This window comes from Amphiprion ocellaris, chromosome 20 (genome assembly GCF_022539595.1).
Source record: "Amphiprion ocellaris isolate individual 3 ecotype Okinawa chromosome 20, ASM2253959v1, whole genome shotgun sequence".
Taxonomy (NCBI): Eukaryota; Metazoa; Chordata; class Actinopteri; family Pomacentridae; genus Amphiprion; species Amphiprion ocellaris.
This window is the reverse complement of record NC_072785.1, coordinates 5,632,221-5,654,316: the sequence shown is the minus strand read 5'-3', so window position 1 is coordinate 5,654,316 and position 22,096 is coordinate 5,632,221. Positions and strand designations below refer to the sequence as shown.

Sequence of the window (22,096 nt, the reverse complement as noted above, 5' to 3'; positions counted from 1 at the left end):
TAGTAACACAAACTTGTGGTGAGCGGTGAACTACAGGCTTTTGCTTGGAACTATGCTTTCTTTACACTTGTGCATTGTCACCCATAGCTCTTACAATAAGCTTCCTCAATCCTCCATCCTTTCTCCTGAAGAAACACTTTTGGAATAGAGATGCCCTTTGTAATGGTGCGCCAAGTTTGATATCCAGGTCACAGAGACAAGGACAGAGAAGACAAGGAGGCTGAAATTAGTGAAAAGAGATGAGCCAAAGGAAACATCTATATGAATGCGAGGACCTAGGGATTCCCAGCAGAACATTAGCTCATAACATGATGATCAGTTATATTATTATCCACCTCACTGTTTAAGATTAAGTGCTGTTTGGTGAAGATGATTTTAATATCAAGTTGTAGATACATTTTAGGAATAATGAAAGAAAACATAACTGATTTACCAGACCACAGATTACAATCACATGGAAGGGTCTCTTGTAAACAGCAGATTTGAACATGTTTTTACTTTGTCATTAGGGTTACTGGCTCATTCAGTTACTGAGGGTAGACTGATAAAAAAAGTTTAATTCCCATTCAAAATAAAATCTACACAAACAAGTATGCAAAAGATACAGTGGCCTGCACACTTTTTGAAGTGAAGATGAAACGTCGAGGGATCAACAAAGCTCTTTAGAATCATTGTCTGGGGACCATGAATGTATGTACAAATTTAATAACAGTCCAGCTAATGGGCCAGCAAACACACAAACATTGTTATATCAAACCATAGCCGATATGTCTTAAATCATGTCATCAGAGGAATTGCTAATCTCTAAAGAATTGAAAAGTCACCAACCTAAGGCCACTCTGGCAGCTGAGGCATCATAGTTTATCCAGAAGGAAACCCAGGAAAGGATGGTGATCAAGATGGAAGGCATATAGGTCTGCAGGATGAAATAACCAATGTTCCTCTTCAGCTTGAAGCTCAGGGAGAGACGGGGGTACGAGCCTATGAAAGACAAAGTACCAAATGCATGAATTATGCTAAACAGGACAAAGAAAATATATGTATGTATATGTGCGTATATATATATATATATATATATATATATATATATATATATATATATATATATATATATATATATATATGTATATGTGTGTGTGTGTATATATATATATATATGAATTTGCGATGTTGCGATGGCACCAATTCACGCAAATTCAACCAATCTCCATGAATTCTTCGTGACCTTGCAATTTTGTCCAATCACCGCAACTTTTCCACAATTTTGGCATGCTTCTCATGAGTTCCACCAATCATAGCAGTCCCCAGTACAAACGTAATGCACATACGTCACTGAAATCACTTCCTTGTTTATGGTTTGAAGAGCCAGACATATCCAATTCTAATGTGAATCATTTATCAGCAAAAATTACTGCTAAAGACCATGCAAAACGATTCCTTGATGTTCTTCATGTAAGCAGGGGTAAACTGTTTTGAACCCCATGCCATATTGTTGTGAAATACAAAAAAAAAAAAAAAAAATCAACGATTGACACACACTTTTCTACCATGAAACATATTAGGAAAATGGCTGAAACGAGTGGACCACAGACCAGACAATCAATCAATCTTTATTGGTCATTGCACATTTTCATACACAACGAAATTTCATTTGAGCTGCCCTGCCAATGACAGCTCTGGCTGCTGCGCAGTGCTGCGCGCACCTTTCTTGAAGAAAAAAAGAAAAAGGACATGTTGGGATCTGGGTAGGGATAGCAGAGGGTAAAAGAAAAAAAAGGCTCGTTGTACCAAATGAAACCTCCAATGTTGGGAAATTCAATTTGAGAAGGAACCTAAAAAAAACAAACCCGCAAACAGGCAAAGCATGACGTTAGACAAGGATAGCTGGGATAAGGATGTGGGGTGGTGGAGGGGGGAGCACTGCACAGTTAGCCGGTTCCTGTGCAGGTGCACGGATTCCTGGCTCCTGTGTATAGTGAGGGAAGCTTGTGGAGGCAGGGGGGAGGGGGGATATGGGAATGTGTGTGTGAATGTTTAGCTCAGTCCTCAGTTCATGAGTCCGAATGTTTGTGTATGCATGTAGCCCATCTTCTTCCGTCTCAGACCTCCGGTGTCTCAGATTTGCGAGGGTGGGAGCGCGATAACACAGCAAGGTTGCTATGGAGACGTCCTCGGTTGGCCCGGTCCAAAAGTCAACAGGTGTCCTTGGGAAAGTGTGTGTGTGTGTGTGTGTGTGTGTGTGTGTGGGGGGGGGGGGGGGGGGGGGGGGGGGCCTGTAGCGATTCTCACCCTGATGGCTTCCACTTTGTGACTCACATCAACAGTCACACCAAGCAAATTGTTCATCTTACGATTGAGTTCGTCATACCGAGAATCGGCAGCCGTGATCCGTTCGTTTGCATAGACCAGCAGAGTTTGGACGTCGTTTCTGTCTGCGGTCTTCCTGTTTTTCCAGAAGCTCAGGCCAGTGAACAAGCCAATTATCAGCAGGCCTGTCATCATAAATCCGAATATATAAACATCTTCCACGTCCTCCACGGATAGGGGTGCCAGGCACATGATCCCCTTCCACTTCCCCCAGGCGTCGATCACGTAACTAGAGGCAAAACTCCCATCCGGGCAGGTAGGCTCCCCTAGGCCTGTGCTGTTTGTGGCGACAATCTTGTCAATTGCGTTGAGAGACCAGTTAATCAATTCCATGATCGGTGTTTCAAAGGTCCAGTGCCAAGCAATCGCTCCAAGTCAGACAGACGAGACGAAGACGAAGAAATGCAGCAAGCAGGGAGACATGAGGGTAGGGAGGAACAGAGATAGCGGAGCAAGGAAAAGTGCGACCGCCTCCTACGAGAGCTGAGAGCAAATGAATCACCATGACAGAAGCTCTTGTATTCAGATCTGTTGTGAGCAGGGGCGGATCTACTGGGGTGGCATAGGGTGGCAACCTCCACCCCTAGAAGATGCCCGTTTACTTTTTAAAATAATTCTCTTGAACCACGGTTCAAAAGCAATGTCTGATTTTCATTGGTTAATTTTTCTTAGAATTTTTATGCATTATTACTTTTGTCAGATTCAAATTATTTCTGTTACTATTGTGGGTTTTTCTTTCATTAACCGAAGGGTACCAACAATTTTGTCCATGTGTGTAGCACCTGTCATCCCTCAACCCTCTGTTTCAGAAACAGAAACCATGCTGGCCTTCGAGAAAAGAGCTAGAAATGTTCACATCCACTGTGGAAAGGTAGAACATTTCATCACCACCCGCCCGACCTGACCAGCAGAAAGACCAGCGAGGGGATATTGGTCAGCCGAACCTCCATGACTTCCCCTTAATGTTTGCAGCTAGCTGCCTCCTTCTGTTGGCAGACTGAGTCCTTGCCAGTGAATGCCCTGGTAGACTACGGAGCTGAGGAGAACTTCATGAACAGCAACCTAGCCAAGCAGATGTGGATCCTGACCGAGTCTTTGTCTTCCTCTTTGGAGTCCTGTGCACTAAATAGACTGCATCTAGCCCAAGTTAGCAGCAAGATTGTCCTTGTTTCCCTAGTCCTGGCTAGCAACCACCTTGAGATCACTTTCCATCTCATTGGCCACTCCAACTTCCTGATAGTTCTTGGATACTGCTGGTTCAAGAATCACAACCCCCATATTGACTGGTCACAGGAAGAAGTAGTTTCATAGAACTTCAAGTGTCACACTAACTGCATCTGCTCTGCCCTGACTCCAGCAACTCCCACGGCCCCCAGTCTGCAAGAGATAATTAACCTGACCCATGTGTCCAAACCAGAAGATGCTGCCATGGAAACTTGAATCTGGGACTCTCTCATCACCGGAATTATCTGGCCATCTTCTTCTCCTGTAGGTGCTGTTTTTTTTTTTGTTTGTGGACAGGAATGTTGGTTCTTTAATACCGTGTATTGACTTCAGAGTTTAACCTATGGTTTACATCCCCAGTCCAATGGCCAGACAGACCGGCCAAACCAGGAACTGGAGAACCCTCTGTGTTGTGTCACATCTGACAGCCCAACAGCCTCGAGCTCTTATCTGCCACGTGTGGAGTATGTGCACAATTCATAAACTAATGATTCCTCTGGCTCATCCCAGTATCAGTGTTCCATTGTGATACCATCCTCCTCAGGAACTCTCTGCTCCCTCCATCCTGTTCCATTTCTGTGAAAGTCTGAGAGAAGTTGGAGACGAGCCCGAGCCCGGAAAGGCTATGTATGTATGTATGTATGTATGTTTGTACAATTTGTAGTAGGTTGATAGAAAATAATGTAGCCTACCTCTAACTGTTTAACTATTGCTAGATAGTTTTAATGTCATGGTCAGCTGACTAGAGACTAGAGACTCCTAAGACTGTTTCTGAGTCAGCAGATACAAATATTGTTCAAAAGTCAGCCAATGCCTGCCATGTTTTTTGAGCCTGCTCTTGGGTCAATTGACACATAAATCTGAGTTGCTGACAGTACTCAATAGTCAGAGTCACCTGATGTCTATTTTATAATCTGTACTACTATGCAAAAATAACTACAAATTGACTGAAATTAACTGACCAAAAGAACCAGCCAATGCCTGCCCTGTTTCTGAACCAGCAGACACTAAGACTGTTCCTGAGTCATTCAATGTCTGCATTGTTTTTGAGTCTGCTTCGGGGTGAAAAAAATTGAGCGAAAGAATACACTGCACAGCCACAACAACAAAGCCTTTAGCCGTTTATTGTGAAGACCCCCCTCATGCTGCCAAAACAGTTCTGACCCATTGGAGACAGAGGCAATGGCTTGGTCTCCTTGTTCATGTTCCTCAAACTGTTTGTGAAAAGTTTTTGCAGTGTTGCAGGATACATTGTCCTGCTGAGGAAGGCCGGTGGCAAAGGGGACTGTCATTGCCATGGTGGGTGTGGGATTTCCATGATATTTCTAAATGGAGTTTTTATACTAACTGTTTTTATACTAACTGCTTGCTTTTATAGAATCACATTTCTAATGTTTTACACTGTTTATGATGATGTTTTACACTGCCTATGAAGGTGGAAAAATACTGAATAAAGGAGGTATGCAAGAGTGGAAAAGTACTAGGTGAAAAGTTATGATGGAGACTCTGTCTCAAGGTTGTGCTGGAAGACACTGTTCCACAGATAAGAACAACTGCTGAGGTTTCATCCTTCCCCACAAAGAGGCTGTGAGGTTCGGAAGCATCCTGACCAGGACAACAAGATGGCTGCTCATATGCAAAGGAAGGGGTCAGATGCGCAGAAGACAACCAATAAGAAGAAAGACACACCCTGAATGCTTACGCACCTGTGAAACTAGATATAAGGCTGGGTCAGGGGAAGAATAGTGTGTCAGACTTCGTGAACTGACAAGAACTCTGTTGTTGTCAGGGATAGAAGTTTGGACCCAGAGCTCTGTAATGTTATATTCAATCTGCTGTTAAATAAACATACTGGCTGAGACCTAAATACCTTCTCCTATCGCTTCATTCAATGAATGCGCAGGAGCTATCTCACACAAAGTCTGTCTGTGGGTAGAATGAGATTGTGTTCCAACATGGGTGCTTGGACTCTAATAGTGTGCTGTTGCTAGTCAGTTTATATACGAACTGAACTAATTACAACAATGATGTCGAACAATGAACTCCCCATGTGAAACATCTATCTAGGGCCTTTGGAAGCCTGTCCTACAGGGCCAAACTATACATTTTTTCATTCGTAATTATGACATGTAGTTCAAATTTCTATGACAAAATATAAACAAGTTCTTCTATTTTTCTCAATGCACCAACACATAAATATTAGCAGTAGCTGTCATCTAACAGATTGTCAGTATAAGTCTCTCCTCTGTTCTCTTCCGACATATACTGTCAGATAACCTCCTACTATAAAGAGCACTGAAAGCATCCACTTTTTGTTTAACTGTGGGGGTGTCAACCAGAAATGGTGATATGGAAAATGTTTGAATGTGTCTGACTAATGTGTAATTATTTCTTTAACATGCAAATGATGACATCACCACACATGACTGCTAGCTAATTAGCATGCCAAAACCCATGTGCTATCAAATTAGTAATGCTAAGCCACAGACCTTAGGTAATGGTGCAATGAAGTAGTGTGATGGAAACGTATCTTTAAATTCACACAACTAGAACAATAACAACTTCATTTTGATGGCACAATGTAATAAAATAGTAGAAATAGAACTACTGTGTTGTATATAATATGCCATTTTCTCTGCAAACAGCACAGGCTGTCACCATGACAGCATGTACAGCATTTCGGTAACTGTTAAAGTCAAGTCTTCCTTTCTATTGATTTTTTATGGCATTGACGGGCTCTTGTCAAAGGTTTGCGGGCTGAATCACACACTCCTCATGAATACCTTTTTGTTGATCTCCCAAAAACTCTAGTCAGAGGTGATGAGTGCAAAATTTCTTTTGCGCTTGACTAATCTCAAATCACCCTGTAATGGCCAATTCCTGCTTTCCACATCTGTGTGTACAGGCTGATAAGTGGACTGCAGACATGGCTCTGTTGATACTACAACAGTGCCGCTAGAGACTGCCATGCGGCTGGTTGCATTTCCGCTTGTGTCAGATGGAGGAAAACACACGAAGTAATGGCAGCTGCTTCCAGATAACACTTTAGCACTATGTGAGGAATTATTCCTGAGATGTATTCCAGTGTGTGAGCATAGCACCGGATTTCTGAAAAAAGGAAAACTTCATACATCCTTCAATTACAACTCTGTTAATGATGAGTTATAAAGACTTAGAGTCCAAGATTTTATTTGTGCATTCTCTCGTAATACCAAACATTTGTTTTGACCACCACAAGTTTTCCTGGCACATGCCCAGTAGGCACGCTATCATTGTGGGCAGTCTGCTCGGTCAAAAATTTGCAGATGCAGAAAGCATGAAGTAGCCTTAAGTGTCAGTGAAATTCTTCCTAAACAGATAAATTACATTAGAGCCTTCAGCCAGCCCAATAGACATAATCCCAACCTTCCTTATTCTAATCGCTAGTGAACCAGATTAGATGAACAGCAAAACAGAAACAACTGGGGTAGTGGTAGCTCAGTGGTTAAGGCTTTGGGTTACTGGTTACTGACACTATCGTGTCCCCAGCAAGAATCCTAACTCTGCCTGCTCCAGGGACACTTTAGTGTGGCTAACTCTGTGTTTTGTTGCCGTAGCTTCCTGGGATATGTGGGATCAATAGTGTATATAAAATCTAAAATTAATCAATTAATTAGTAAGTAAAAACTATGTGTTTTTACTTACTTACAAATGGAAAATATTAATGGAATTCATACTTTGAAAATGCTTTTCCTTTAATAAGTCAAAAGGGTTGAACCGTGGGTTACCTGTGGCAAAAACAGCTTTCTTGGAGAGGGTCTGGTAGTCTATGATGGAGAACTGGGGCAGCTCAATGTTCTCCACCCCAGTGACTGAGCCTCCGTTGCTCCCGCCCTGCCAGTAGAACTCAATATCATCAGTGGTGTATCCATCTGAGAGAGACAGGGGGACACAAGTTAAACCTCAACTGACACAAAGACAATCACAGTTGTCCACAACATAGTGTGGGAGTCCAGAACTGTAATTTGAAACAAATAGGTTGAAGATTTCAACTTTGTGAATGAGGCAGGCTTTGCCTACCTCATCCAAATGTTACACACAAGATTCAAGCGTGGGCAAATCATGACTTCAGCCCAAGTCAAGACATTCAAAGGAAGCAGTTTAAGTGCTAAGCAAAAGTCTTTAACTGCATTAAACTGCAATTAAAGGTGGTTCAAATATCATCGCATGACCTAGAATATACGGCAGAAGTAAGTACATCCTTGCAATGTCCCCTAAAAGCCAAGTAATGGCAAGTAATTAACATCTCAATAACTGCATTTAAAACATATATTTATTTATTTATTGTTGTTTAACAGTGGAGCATATCCTCTTATGAGCCTTCAAAAACAAATTTATTACAAAGTCTGTATTGAAACACAAGCCCCAAATTAGACGCTTGTAAGAATGAAAGAAAAATGAATATACCTGTGAACACTGACACACAAGTCAGTACACCTTGAGTACATCTGTGGTTTTCCAACAAGCGTCATTGCTTATCCATGGTCAAAAAATGACCTGTCAACATCAGAATGTTCTCAGATCTGGTAAACACAATGTTTCTATCTGCATGTCTACATTCACTCCATGCAGAGAAGAATTGCCAGAGATATTGAAAAATGTGATTGTGAGACTTCACAGAGATGGAAAAGGACACAGGGAGATCAGTGGCCAACTAAAAATCACAAAAACTATAGTTCAAGCAATAATCAGGAACTATATAATGAGCTATAGTACCATTTATTAGCCATCTTCTTAAAATGATGCCATAGACAGGGTGTTACTTCCATAACTCAACCTTGTGCTCTTTGGCACAAATGAATACAAGAGAACACATTTGGGGTATTTTGAAGAGGACAGTAGAGCAACTCAACTTCTCCAGCACAGAGCAGTTGGAAAAGGTTGTTTTTGAAGAATGACAGAATATCTCTTCAGAAACATGGTGTCTTCCATTCAAAGACTGAGACTGTGATCAAAAATAAAGTTGGACCGATAAAGTATTTAAAAAAATAAGAGATTTAAATCCCACCAATGAATGGTGCATTGACCTTGACATGAGGACCAAATGATTAAATTTTGGCAGTGATGCAGCTTATAGTCTGGATCCATGGATTTTTAAAAAAAGATTTCAGCCATTAGAAGTGATATGACAATGGCAACCAAGACTTCCACTGATGCCAGAAATCTTAAAACTTGATGGCACTTTGTTATCATAGTGAGAGTACTGTAGATGATGTAGGTATTGGAGATAATGGACAATAACAACAACTTGTACAAATACTGTGATAAGTGCAGGTGCAGCAGCAGTTATACACTACAGAGTGTCTCAGCATTTCAAGCTAAAGGAGGAAACGGTGCAAACTTATCTGCTTAACAAACATAGGCATCCAGGTCTGCACAAAGAATTGAAGTTAAAGGAGTATCAGCTTAACATTAACATCATCCCATCAAAATGTGAAAACTGTGAAATGTTACTGTCATTGCTATGTTATCTCAGCTAATGTTAGATTGTTTAGGCAAATGTCATGATGGTTCATAATGTGAGCAGAGTGCTGTTCATATCTTCACAGCATAACATTGTGCATGTTAGTAAAATTGAGTGTATAGAAGTTTGGGGGGAAGAAAGCTAATATTGAAATACATTCCTTGGATTATTTTTTGCTGTGGTGCTTAAAGTTGAATAGTCAAATAAACTTCTAATATCATGACAACTGTGTTTTCGGTAAGACATGATCCTTGTCATCCAAGCCTTATTTCCACTGGTATACAGTGTCCTACATATGTACTGTATTTGTACTTTTTCACTGTACTATTAATTTTACACTAAGACTGCTGTTTGACCAGTGTCTATGTTTGACCTGTGCTCAACTTTGTATGGTATCCGAGGGAGTATGTTCCTAACCACAAGATTCCGGGAGACACCTGTATTCTCTATCGTCACCCAGTTACATATTTCATATGTACAGGGAATGACCCTATATCTTGTCAGCTACACAGCAGGTGAGGAAACTTTCTTTCCTCTGGCCAGGACTGCATCCCTCTGATTCCCATATCACCTGCTTGACTGAGGCAACTTACTCCAGTTGTAAACAAGGAAGTGAGCACCTCCGTGTTGTTACCAGTCCCCACCTCCTGAAAAGGTGTGACATGTGATAGTGTTGTTTTTCAACGATGGCCACCAGGGACATTTTTTGTGTGGGTTGTGGAATTTCCATGCTTTGAAAGATCTTTATGATAGGTGTGTTTGGGTAACTGACATGCACCATTATCCAGAGAGCCCACAGTTTTGCATGGACTGTTTTATGATGCCTGCATGCACCAGAAAAGCCCATTTTAGGGGTAAAGTGCACAGGTTTCTGCCCTTCACAGAGCAAAAACGGGAAACGAGATGGAGGCCGCTAAAGAAGAAAAGGGAAGTGTTAAGGGCCTTGACAAGGCACCCAGTCCACTCCCATTGTAGAGCCCACAGCAGTCCAGCCTCATATTGGGCCCCTTTCTACTCCCACCCCAGAGTTGGATGAGGCCAAGTAGGAAGAAGAGCAGGAAGATGTGGGTGTAGAGGCTGTCTTCTCTTCCAAAGAGAATGACCTGTCCTGTGGACAGCAATTTCAAGGATGTAGTTGGCAGGGCAACCAAGGACACTCCTTGAAAGCCTTGTGGAGCCTTCCCTTCAGGGTTGAGGAGGATGTGGAGGTGCACCCCCACACCAGGAAAGATTTTCTGGCCTGCTTGCCGGCAGGCCAGGAGGCCCAATTGTCTCACACTGGAGCTCATTTTGTGTCCCTCCACCTTCATCGCCTGTATCGTCAGGTGCTAGAATGTTCTGGGGGTTTGAGTATGGTGATGAGCTTTGCATAACCCTCCATGTCTCTCCATTGTTCAAATGCAAGCAGAGCTTTAGCATATTATTGGGTTGCTAGATGCCACCTTTGGCTATCCCAGCCTCAGTAGGGGGACTGGGACTGTTTACAGTAGCAGCTGAGCCAACCAGGCCCAAAAAGCCTCCTTGTCATGCCCTTTACCTCTGCCTAGCTGGCATTTCTCCTTTGTTTTTCTCTTTCCCCTATTAGGAATGAGGTGTGCACATGGATGTGTGTGTGTAGCTCATTCTATTGGATAATGAGCTGAACAAGGACACCTGGAGTAAGGAGTGGTTTCACTTGTCCATTGACATCACTTGCCATATAAGAAGGACTTGGATCATCATTTCATTACGGATTATTGTACTACTCACAGTCAGTCAACTCGGGGAAAGTCTTGCTCTGATACTGCTCTGTTGCATTGCTTGCATTAATTTGTCTCTCTTGTGCCTAATTCCCCATTGCCATTCCCTGTTAGAACACCTGCCTCAAGCTGATTCTCACACCACCGCCTGAATTGATTCTTGGCTGAGCGTTCCCTCACCCTTCACTCTACAACCCAAAGACCCATGCTCTAGGATTCATCAGCAATGCCATCACCCTCCTCGTGACCTCCATCCCCCAGACCGGTCTCCCTAGAACTGCCAGGTAAGTGATAATTCCATAATGTAGCTTGTGAGCTAGTGTCAGTTGGGCTTGTGCTTAAACTAGTGTAGTCTTGCCAGTGTAGTGTGTTTTCTGTTGTGTTGTGAAATTTATTCCTGCGTTTAGCATTGTTACTAATGATAGTCACGCCACAGTGTGTGTTGCCTCCTTCCCCTGTTTTGTGTATTGTACCATGTAGGTGTTATTTCTTACCCCTCCTGCTCCTGTCAACTTTACTAGCCCTGTGTTACTTGGTTCAATTTCCCTGTCTTTTTCAACTTATATTGTCGTGATTAAGTCTATATGGTATTTGTAGTTACTGTTTCAGTCTAATGTCCCTCATGGGTTTCCGTAGCTTTCTCTGCCTGAATATTCTTCTACTTATAGTTCCACGTCATTCCTGCAGTCGTCGCCACTGTATGTTGTCTATCGGTTCATGTTCTTTACTCCTGTGAGTTACCTTCTTGTATAAATACAGTGGTGAAAAAAAGTTTTCAGACACCCTATGTATTTGTGAAATATTGCATTAAGAATCACTTTTAGGTCTTGAAGTGCAGTTTATATTAGTACAGTCACAGCCAAAATACTAAACAAATCCTAAAAAAGCCATTAAAAACTTAAAACTGATTGATTCCATAAAAATACATAAGAAATTTTGAGTATTGGGTCATTTTGGTACCAGTGATCCACTAATGCTGGTTGTGCTTTTTATCAAAAGACAATTTCTGTTGCCGTGCTTCGTGTCTATATAAAACCAGGATATTTGGAAGTTCTTCAGAGACAAAAATGGCTAAAACAAGGAACCAAACACAGGAAACATGCCTGAAGATACAGATTTTTAGCCAGGAAGAGTACAGTTGCTACCAGATAGCCAGGAAGTGCAGATGCAGTCCATCAGCAGATAGAAACACTCTGCAGAAATACAAACAAACCAAGATCTGGGCATCCAAGGGTTTATTCAGCAGGAAATCATTGCATGGCATCACAGGAGCCTCAGCAACAGTGGTCAAACCAAACTGGTGTCCAGTGTTTCACCTGCACTGCACTGTGGCTGAGTTTTAGATCATGGCTTAAGGTCCTGCAAACCTGCCAAGAAGCTCTAAACTCACTCAGAACTCTGATATGTTAACAGTACTAAATAAATAAATAAATACATACACACATAAATAAGTTAATATATTAACTGTGTTAAGATAAGATTTAGATTTAGATGAAAAAAAATGTCTGTAGAATTTCTTTGTCCAGTATTCTGCATTCAGTTAAAGTTTTTGTAGAATTCAGTATTGCACACTGGTTGGTCATTACATTTCATTAGTTTGGTTTCACTGTTTAAAATGATGCCACTTATTTTCAGACAGAACCTGCGATCATAAAGCAATACAAAATTTTTAGTTCCGTCTTAATAAAGCACTTAAAGCTTTAGGTATGGCTAAATGCTTTTTTCAAAATTAAATATACCGGGGCACCCGTAAAGCTCAACGCGTTGAGCGGGCGACCCATGTACAGGGGCTGGTCCCCGACGCAGCTGGCCCGGGTTCGATTCCTGCTCGCAGCCCTTTGCTGCATGTCTTCCCCGACTCTTCTCCCCTGTTTCCTGTTTCTCTCTCACTGCGCCTATCCAATAAAAAAAGCCGAAAAAAGGCCAAAAAAAAAAACTTAAAAAAAAAATTAAAAAATTAAATATACCACTCCTTAGGTGGTAGTGGCCCCGAGTTCAGTAAAGTTTGGAAGGTATTCACAGATTCATACCTCTGGCATCAACAACTCATTAGATATAGGTTGTCAAAACATAAACGATGCCTCTTTCCCATCGTTGCAAGGCAGACAATGTGCCACAAGCCCAGTTTTATCAAAAGTAGCTGTCTTTCAAGCTGCGGAAATAACATAGGTGTCTATGGAGTGAACAGGGTCTGTCTGCAATTTGCAAAACTGCTGCAACAGCAAAGAGAGACACAAATATTCAATAACTTCACTCTTATACATTGTAGTGTCACTAAAATCACTGCAGCCTTCAACTGGCTCCTGTTGACAAAGTGTTTTAACAGAAATGTAAATGCTGTAATTTCCATCCATCCATCTTCTACCGCTGGTCCGGGTCGGGTCGCGGGGGCAGCAGCTTTAGGAGGGAAGCCCAGACCTCCCTCTCCCCGGCCACATCATCTAGCTCCTCCCGGGGGACCCCAAGGCGTTCCCAGGCCAGCTGGGAGACATAGTCTCTCCAGCGTGTCCTGGGTCTTCCCCGGGGCCTCCTCGCGGTGGGACGTGCCCTAAACACCTCACCGGGGAGGCGTCCGGGGGGCATCCTAATTAGATGCCCGAGCCACCTCATCTGGCTCCTCTCTATGCGGAGGAGCAGCGGCTCTACTCTGAGATCCTCCCGGATGGCCGAGCTTCTCACCCTATCTCTAAGGGAGAGCCCAGCCACCCTGCGGAGGAAACTCATTTCAGCCGCTTGTACCCGCGATCTTGTTCTTTCGGTCACTACCCAAAGCTCGTGACCATAGGTGAGGGTAGGAACGTAGATCGACCGGTAAATTGAGAGCTTCGCCTTTCGGCTCAGCTCCCTCTTTACCACGATGGACCTGTACACTGCAGAGGCCGCAGCAATCCGCCGGTCGATCTCTCGCTCCATCCTTCCCTCACTCGTGAACAAGACCCCGAGGTACTTAAACTCCTCCACTTGGGGCAGGACCTCATCCCTGACCCGGAGAGTGCAATCCACCCTTTTCCGGCTGAGGACCATGGACTCGGATTTGGAGGTGCTGATCCTCATCCCAACCGCTTCACACTCGGCTGCGAACCGATCCAGTAAGAGTTGGAGGTCCTGGCATGATGAAGCCAACAGGACCACATCATCCGCGAAAAGCAGTGACGGAATCCTGAGGTCACCAAACTGGACCCCCTCAACACCCTGGCTGCGCCTAGATATTATGTCCATAAAAATTATGAACAGAATCGGTGACAAAGGGCAGCCCTGGCGGAGTCCAACTCTCACTGGAAACGAGTTCGACTTATTGCCGGAGATGCGGACCAAGCTCTGGCACCGGTCATACAGGGAACGGACAGCCTGTATTAGGTGGTCCGTTACCCCGTACTCCCGGAGCACTCCCCAGAGGATTCCCCGAGGGACACGGTCGAAAGCCGTCTCCAGATCCACAAAACACATGTGGACTGGTTGGGCAAACTCCCATGCACCCTCAAGGACCCTGCTGAGTGTGTAGAGCTGGTCCACAGTTCCACGGCCGGGACAAAAACCACATTGCTCCTCCTGAATCCGAGGTTCTATCCGGCGGACCCTCCTCTCCAGTACCCCTGAATAGACCTTCCCGGGGAGGCTGAGGAGTGTGATCCCCCTATAGTTGGAACACACCCTCCGGTCCCCTTTTTTGAAAAGAGGGACCATCACCCCAGTCTGCCAATCCAGAGGTCTTCGAAGTATTCCCTCCACCGATTCACAACGTCCCGAGTTGAGGTCAGCAGTGCACCATCCCCACTATACACAGTGTTGACAGTGCACCGCTTTCCCCCCCTGAGACGCCGGATGGTGGACCAGAATCTCTTCGAAGCCGTCCGGAAGTCGTTTTCCATGGCCTCGCCAAACTCCTCCAATACCCGAGTTTTTGCCTCGGCGACAGCCGCAGCCACAGCCCGCTTGACCAGCCGATACCTGTCAGCTGCCTCCGGAGTCCCACAGGCCAAAAAGGCCCGGTAGGACTCCTTCTTCAGCTTGACAGCATCCCTTACCGCCGGTGTCCACCAACGGGTTCGGGGATTGCCGCCGCGACAGGCACCGACCACCTTACGGCCACAGTAACGATCGGCCGCCTCAGCAATGGAGGCACGGAACATGGTCCACTCGGACTCAATGTCCCCCACCTCCCTCGGGACATGGTTGAAGTTTGACCGGAGGTGGGAGTTGAAACTCCTTCTGACAGGGCACTCCACCAGACGTTCCCAGCACACCCTCACGATCCGTTTGGGTCTGGCAGGTCTGACTGGCATCCTCCCCCACCATCGGAGACAACTCACCACCAGGTGGTGATCGGTTGACAGCTCCGCCCCTCTCTTCACCCGAGTGTCCAGGACATGCGGCCGCAAGTCCGACGATACGACAACAAAGTCGATCATCGAACTGCAGCCTAGGGTGTCCTGGTGCCAAGTGCACATATGGACACCCTTATGCCTGAACATGGTGTTCGTTATGGACAATCTGTGACGAGCACAGAAGTCCAACAACAGAACACCGCTCGGGTTCAGATCGGGGGGGCCATTCCTCCCAATCACGCCTCTCCAGGTCTCACTGTCATTGCCAACGTGAGCGTTGAAGTCCCCCAACAGAACTATGGAATCCCCAGAAGGGGCGATCTCCAGCATGCCCTCCAAGGATTCCAGAAAGGGCAGATACTCCAAACTGCTGTTCGGCCCGTAGGCGCAAACAACAGTAAGGAACCGTCCCCCCACCCGAAGGCGAAGGGAGGCCACCCTCTCGTTCACCGGGGTAAACTTCAACACAGTCACCGAGCCGAGGCGCAATGAGTATTGACACCCCTGCTCGGCGCCTCTCACCATTGGCAACTCCAGAGTGGAAGAGAGTCCAACCCCTCTCGAGAGGGCTGGTTCCAGAGCCCCTGCTGTGTGTCGAGGTGAGGCCGACTATATCAAGTCGGAACTTCTCAGCCTCACACACCAGCTCAGGCTCCTTCCCCGCCAGAGAGGTGACGTTCCACGTCCCTAGAGCCAGCTTGTGTAGCCGGGGGTCGGTACGCCAGGCTCCCCACCCCTGGCCGCCGCCCAACACACATGGCACCGGACCCCTATGGCCCCTCCTGCGGGTGGTGGGCCTGCTGGAGGGGGGCCCCACGTCTCTTTTTCGGGCTGTGCCCGGCCGGGCCCCGTGGGAAGAAGCCCGGCCACCAGACGCTCTCCATCGAGCCCCACCCCCGGGCCTGGCTCCAGGGGGGGACCCCGGTGACCCGCGTCCGGGCAAGGGACTTGTGGTTCCAAGGTTATTACTCTTCATTGGGGTCTTCTGGGCTGCTGTTTGTCTGGTCCTTCACCCAGGACCTGTTTGTCATGGGTGACCCTACCAGGGGCATAAAGCCCCCGACAACATAGCTCCTGGGATCATTGGGACACGCAAACCCCTCCACCACGATAAGGTCGCAGCCCAGGGAGAGGGCTGTAATTTGATTCTTTTAATGAACCATGTAACTTGAATGGATGCGATGCTGGTGTGACCACAGTGCACACGTCTGATGTTGCTCACAGTGGTCCAAGGGACGCTCAGGGAGTTTGTGTGTTTGCTCAGACTCATGAAAAATTAGAGGGAACATTGGGTGTGAGCTAGAAATCCGGTAATGATTCTTTAAGGGAATGGTGCATTAATAAATTCCAAATAAAACTAAACAACTGTACTATAAAACTATAAAGCTGAGATGGTGGTACTAGTTGTACCGAGTCAAAGTTGCCTGCTTGGAAATCCAAGTTATCTGTGAGGTTAATTTAGGCACTTTGTTAACTGCACAACTTGATTCAACAGAGAATGATTATTTTCCACTAGACTACATGACAATCACTCATGTTGACCTAATAATGCTCCCTGGCCTGCTATGCCGTGTTGTTTAGTGGAAGCCAGAGGGGCAAGATTTAATACCCGCCTCACTGCCTGCTGGGTTCTTGACGGCTGGACCACATTGTCATAGGGAAGTCAGAGACCCAGGTGTAGATGGAGAAAACACAACACGCAAAATTTTAAGAATTATTTACACATTATTAAATACAAGAGGGATGAAATAACTTAAGGGAAAGAATGGAGATACATACACACAGGGAACTAAAATATGGTACAATAGCGATGACTAAAGGAATATTGGAGAATTACACTATTGACGATACAAAGACAAGGGAGAACTACGAAAGCCCAGAACAGACAAAAAACTAGGAGGTAGTACAGACTTAATCTAATAAATCTAAATGAACACAGGAACAGGGAACAAACCAGGACCAAATATCACAAAGCTAGGAAAGCTATCCAGGACAGGAAGTTACTAGAGCAAAACAAACACGCCCACAGCATGACACAGGAAACTAAGCTACAGGGGCAGAATGCACACATAAGTCACAGCTTAACAGAACACAGTGCAAGTTGCCCAGAAACTGCATAGCACTAAGCAACAAGACGTGAACACTACTCTGACTTATAAACACAGTGAATTTAAGCACAAAAGCCCAACACAACTAAACAAGCTATCCAACGAGAGTAGAATCAAGACAGTGAATACAGCATGCTACAAAACTATCTACATAGCCGGCAGTCATGAATGGGAGAGTGGTCAGGGGGATGCGGGCTAAAGGAGATGAGAGGTGTGGCTTGAGGGATTCAGGCTGCAGATCAACAGAGGATGAAGGATGATGAACTAGGATCCAGGTGTGTGAGGAATAATCAGCCAGAATTGCAGATTGGAGAGAGGTGAGCCACTCCCCACCACAGGTGTCCTCATTGAACTGATTATCCAATGGATCTCCAGCACAGACAGTACACACACACACACACACACACACACACACACACACACACACACACACACACACACACACACACACACACACACACACACACACACACACACACACACACACACACACACACACACACACACACACACACACACACACACACACACACACACACACACACACACACACACACACACGAAGGGAAGGGGAAAAAGAAGGGACAGCTGCACACTAAGCAGAGATGGAGGTGAAGAGCATGACAAAACTCTTCTTAACCTTTGCAGTTACAAGTCAGTGTCCTGGATTTGTAATCAAACAGAAGCCCTTTGACTCCATCAAAAAGCCATCCCCAGTCAAATTTTCTTCCTGTGTCAACATGAGCAGATTCACTGGAAACATCATGGAGAACATCTGCGCTCTCTCGAAATGGATGGCTAAGATTAGTACTCAGGTGAAAAAGTCTTCTTAACCTAATTGGAATCAAGAGCCCCAAGAAGCTAAGCTTTCCCTGAAGCCCCTCTTTCTCTGTCAGATAGAAAAATTCTTCACAGGAAACCTGACTATCTTCACACACCAAACTGAATCCCTGCTTCTTATTCTGTCTGGTAATCTGGTTTTGGGTCACTCATGGTGGAGATAGAATAATTTCAACACCCACTGGTTCTTTGTTAAGATAATCACCTGGAGTTCCTTCTTCTGTCATTCTTCATGCCTGCAGTCTGTCTTTCTTCTAGTCGAGGTCACTGCCATCTCCCAAATCACTGAAACCCTTGAGTTCTCTGTCATTATACCTAAATATCATGGCCTACAGGAGGTTTTCAGTAATTAATGGGTCCACAATACCCTTATGATTTGATCATTAATCTGCTTAGTGGAGTCCCCCTGCTCTTCAGTCGACTGTATACCCTTTTCCTTTCTGAAAGAGAAGCTATGGAAAAGTATATCAGTGACTTCCATGTTGCCACATTCATCTGACACTCATTTTCCCCTCTTGGCCAAGGTTTCTTGTTTCTACAAAAGAAGCAAAGTGCTCCCTACATTGATTTATTAATTAGTATGGCTTCAGTAACTTCACTATGAAAAATAAGTACCCTGTACCCGTGGTCAGCCCCTTCACTGAGCAACAATTTTTTTAAAAGCTGGACTTAGGAATGCATACAGACTGCTCATGCATGGGAGGGCACTGAACGGAAGACAGCCTTCAATACTCTCCTCAGTCCCTTTGAGAGAAAAATGGTCTCACCAATGCCCTGACAAGGCTGGGGTCAACGATTCCCTTCGTGACTTCCTCGAACACTTGATCTTTATTTCCGAGATTATATAAGATAGCAGTAGAAAAGCAATTCAGTATTGAAATACATTAAGTAAACTAATTTAAGGCTAGAACAAAACAGTGTAATGTTGGCTATGATACTGAGGCTGATACTGAAGTAATATCACACATGATATTTAAAAGTTGCATATGAAAATAGTATTGCACCTGAAGAATGAGATGAAAATGAAATAGTAAATAGATATTCAAAATGTAGTACATCAATTAAAATATTTGGCTGCAAGACTAAAATATGCATCAATCTCATATAATGTTGACACCCCTTTTGTGGAGTTAAACAATGAGAATAAATGCAGACAAAAAAAAGTAGTACATGAAAACGAAATGTTACAGATGATAATGAAATACTACACATGAAACTGAAATATTGGACCTGAGAAATAAAATGAAAAATGTCATGTTGCGCATTTCATTGACAATGTTGTCAAAAATGTGAAATATTACACATGTAATCAAAATATTGCTTAAGAAAATGAAATGTTACACATCATACTGAAAATGGTATTGCCAAACTATTGAGCAAATAAATGCCAAGTAATGTAAGTGCATTGATTTTATTGTTTAAATCAGACGTGTCAAACTCATTTTAGTTAAGGGGCCACATTCAGCCAATCTGATCTCAAGTGGGCCGGACCAGTAAAATCACAGCATAATAACCTATAAATAATCACAGTTCCAAAATTTTCCTTTGTTTCAGTGCAAATAAAGAATATTATGAAAATGTTCACATTTAAGGAATATCTTTTTACACATCATAAACAACCTGAAATTTCTTGATAAAACAAATTAAATTTCAGCAACATTATGACTCAGTTTATCATTTAAACATTACAACATCCAGATCACAGTGTTCTTACAAAGGAACATTTAGTCACAGGTATCTGGAACTGAACAATATAATATTTTACTTTATGATCAAAATAATAGAAGTCAGACAAAAAAACCAACAAAAACAAGACAAAATATTACAAAAATGAGACAAAACGACAAAAAATGAGACAAATGACACAACACAAAACAAAACAGACAAAAAATTTGACAAAAAAGTTACAAAGCGGCAAAAAAATGGACAAATGACAAAAATGAGACAAAAAAATTACACAAATGATACAAACAAGACCAACAATGACAAAAGCAAGAAACAAAACAATAAAAAAGTGGACTATCAACACAAGCGAGACAAAAAAACCCCACAAAGCAACAAAAACAATACAAAACATCGAACAAAGCAAAAGACAAAATAACAAAAATACGACAAAAAACACAAGCAAGACAAAAAGGAAACATAAAATAACAAAAACAAGAAACAAAACGACAAAAACCTGAGACAAATGACAAAAGTCATACAAGTTATTTTAAATTTACCGTTTTACAAATTTACAATTTGCAATTAATGTCATCTCTGTAATTTCTACATTTTGCAACGTCCTCCGGCAGGTCGAATTGGACCCTCTGGAGGGCCGGTTTTGGCCCACGAGCCGCATGTTTGACACCCCTGGTTTAGATTGAAATAGACAATGTTTTGCTGTCATTCCTGCAGAAGGGAGATGAGTTATAGAGTTCAGTGGTCACTGTTAGAAAAAACCTGTGTTTATCTTTTCCCGCAAATTTTCTGAACTAAACCTCCACATCTATCACATACTCCAAAGGCTCCTGGAAAGCAAACTTTTTTAATAAAGTAGAGATGTGTTATTTCATTCGGAACAGGCAGGTGAAGACAGCCTTTGGAAAGATAAAGGCACTCATGCAGTGGCCAAAGCCAACTTCCCTAAAGCAGCTGCAGTGCTTTCTTAGCTTTTCTGTCTTGGTTTGCTGTTGCATTTGGGACTACTACTCTAGCCTTTCTCAAACTCAAGAGGTGCCTCATTTCTGCCCGAATCATCATCCAAATAGACCCCTCACACCAGTATATTGTGGAGGTAAATGCTTTTGACATTGATGTGGGACAGGTTTTTTTTTTTTCGAATGCTCTGTCTAAGACTCCTTCCTTGTGCATTCTTGTTTCATTATTTGTTCCTCCTGAGCTCTACTACAATGTTTTGAATTGTAGTTGTTGGTTATGAAATTAGCTTTGGAATGGAGGTACTGTGATAAGGTGGTTGAACAACAATTCATTATTTGGACTGATTTTAAGAAGCTAGCTTGTATCCAAACAACTACATGACTAAACTCACATCTGGCCGTCACCCTCATTTAACATCCAGGTACCAAGAAAGTTAAGCCAGATTCCCTCTCTTACCAGTGTATCTCTAAGGCATCCTCCTCTATTCCAGACCCAGGTAATGGCCCATTTGGCCTAGTACTCTGTGTATTCCCAGGTTCTTCAGTTGGGGCACACTTCTGGGTTCCCTGCCTCCCAGGAAGTGTACTGCATAGATCCTGTGACAAAGTTTCTGGTGGCCCACAGTGGAGGCTGGCACTCCTGCCTTTTTCTCCTCTTGTACAGTGTGTGCTCATGGAAGAACTTCCCATCCACCATCTGTGCTCTTTATGAATGTCATTTGTTTTTTTTTTTTACTTTAAATTAAAAGTTTCATCTACAAGTGACAGATGTCAGGTTCCCAACAAGTTAAAAGGTCTTGAACTGTCACCCTTCTTGATATATGAAGCTGGTTTTCAAAGCTCTACAAACAACTCCAAAGCCATCATGATGATGATATCCAGGTCATCATATTTAAGCATCAGAGAGATGAACAACAATTCATAGCACAGAGGTAGGGACAATATCCTGCTCCTGAACACATCCAAAACGAAGGAGCTCATCATAGACTTCAGTAATAACAAAACGGACTTTCAGCCCATTCTCATTGGTGGTACCTGTGTAGAAAGGGTCAGTAACTTCCACTTTCTGGGAGTCCACATCGAGGAGAAGCTGACCTGGAATAAGAACACTACACAGCTGGTAAAGAAGGCACAAAAAAGACTCCACTTCCTGAGAATCCTCAGGAAGAACAACATCAGCTAGAGACTGCTTGTGTCCTTTTACCGCTCCACCATGGAGAGCATCCTCACCTACTGCCTCTGTACGTGGTTTGCCAGCTGCACAGTGGCAAACAGGAAAGAACTCCAGAGGGTCACCAAAATGGCTGAGAAGGTCATTGGGTGCCCTCTGTCCACACTGGAGGACCTTCAT

The 22,096-nt window shown here is 43.7% G+C and overlaps 1 protein-coding gene across 2 annotated transcripts in view; it reads right to left on the bottom strand.

The window, feature by feature from the left end:
* Nucleotides 1-22,096, bottom strand: part of gabrb1 (gamma-aminobutyric acid type A receptor subunit beta1) — an 86,089-nt gene that overhangs the window by 8,980 nt on the left and 55,013 nt on the right. For both annotated transcript variants that reach the window (XM_055005691.1, XM_055005690.1), the window contains 2 exons: nucleotides 7,359-7,502; nucleotides 829-981 (listed from right to left, as the gene is read on the bottom strand). In XM_055005691.1, coding sequence (XP_054861666.1) covers nucleotides 829-981; nucleotides 7,359-7,502 — 297 coding nt within the window. The remainder of the gene's footprint in view (nucleotides 1-828; nucleotides 982-7,358; nucleotides 7,503-22,096) is intronic.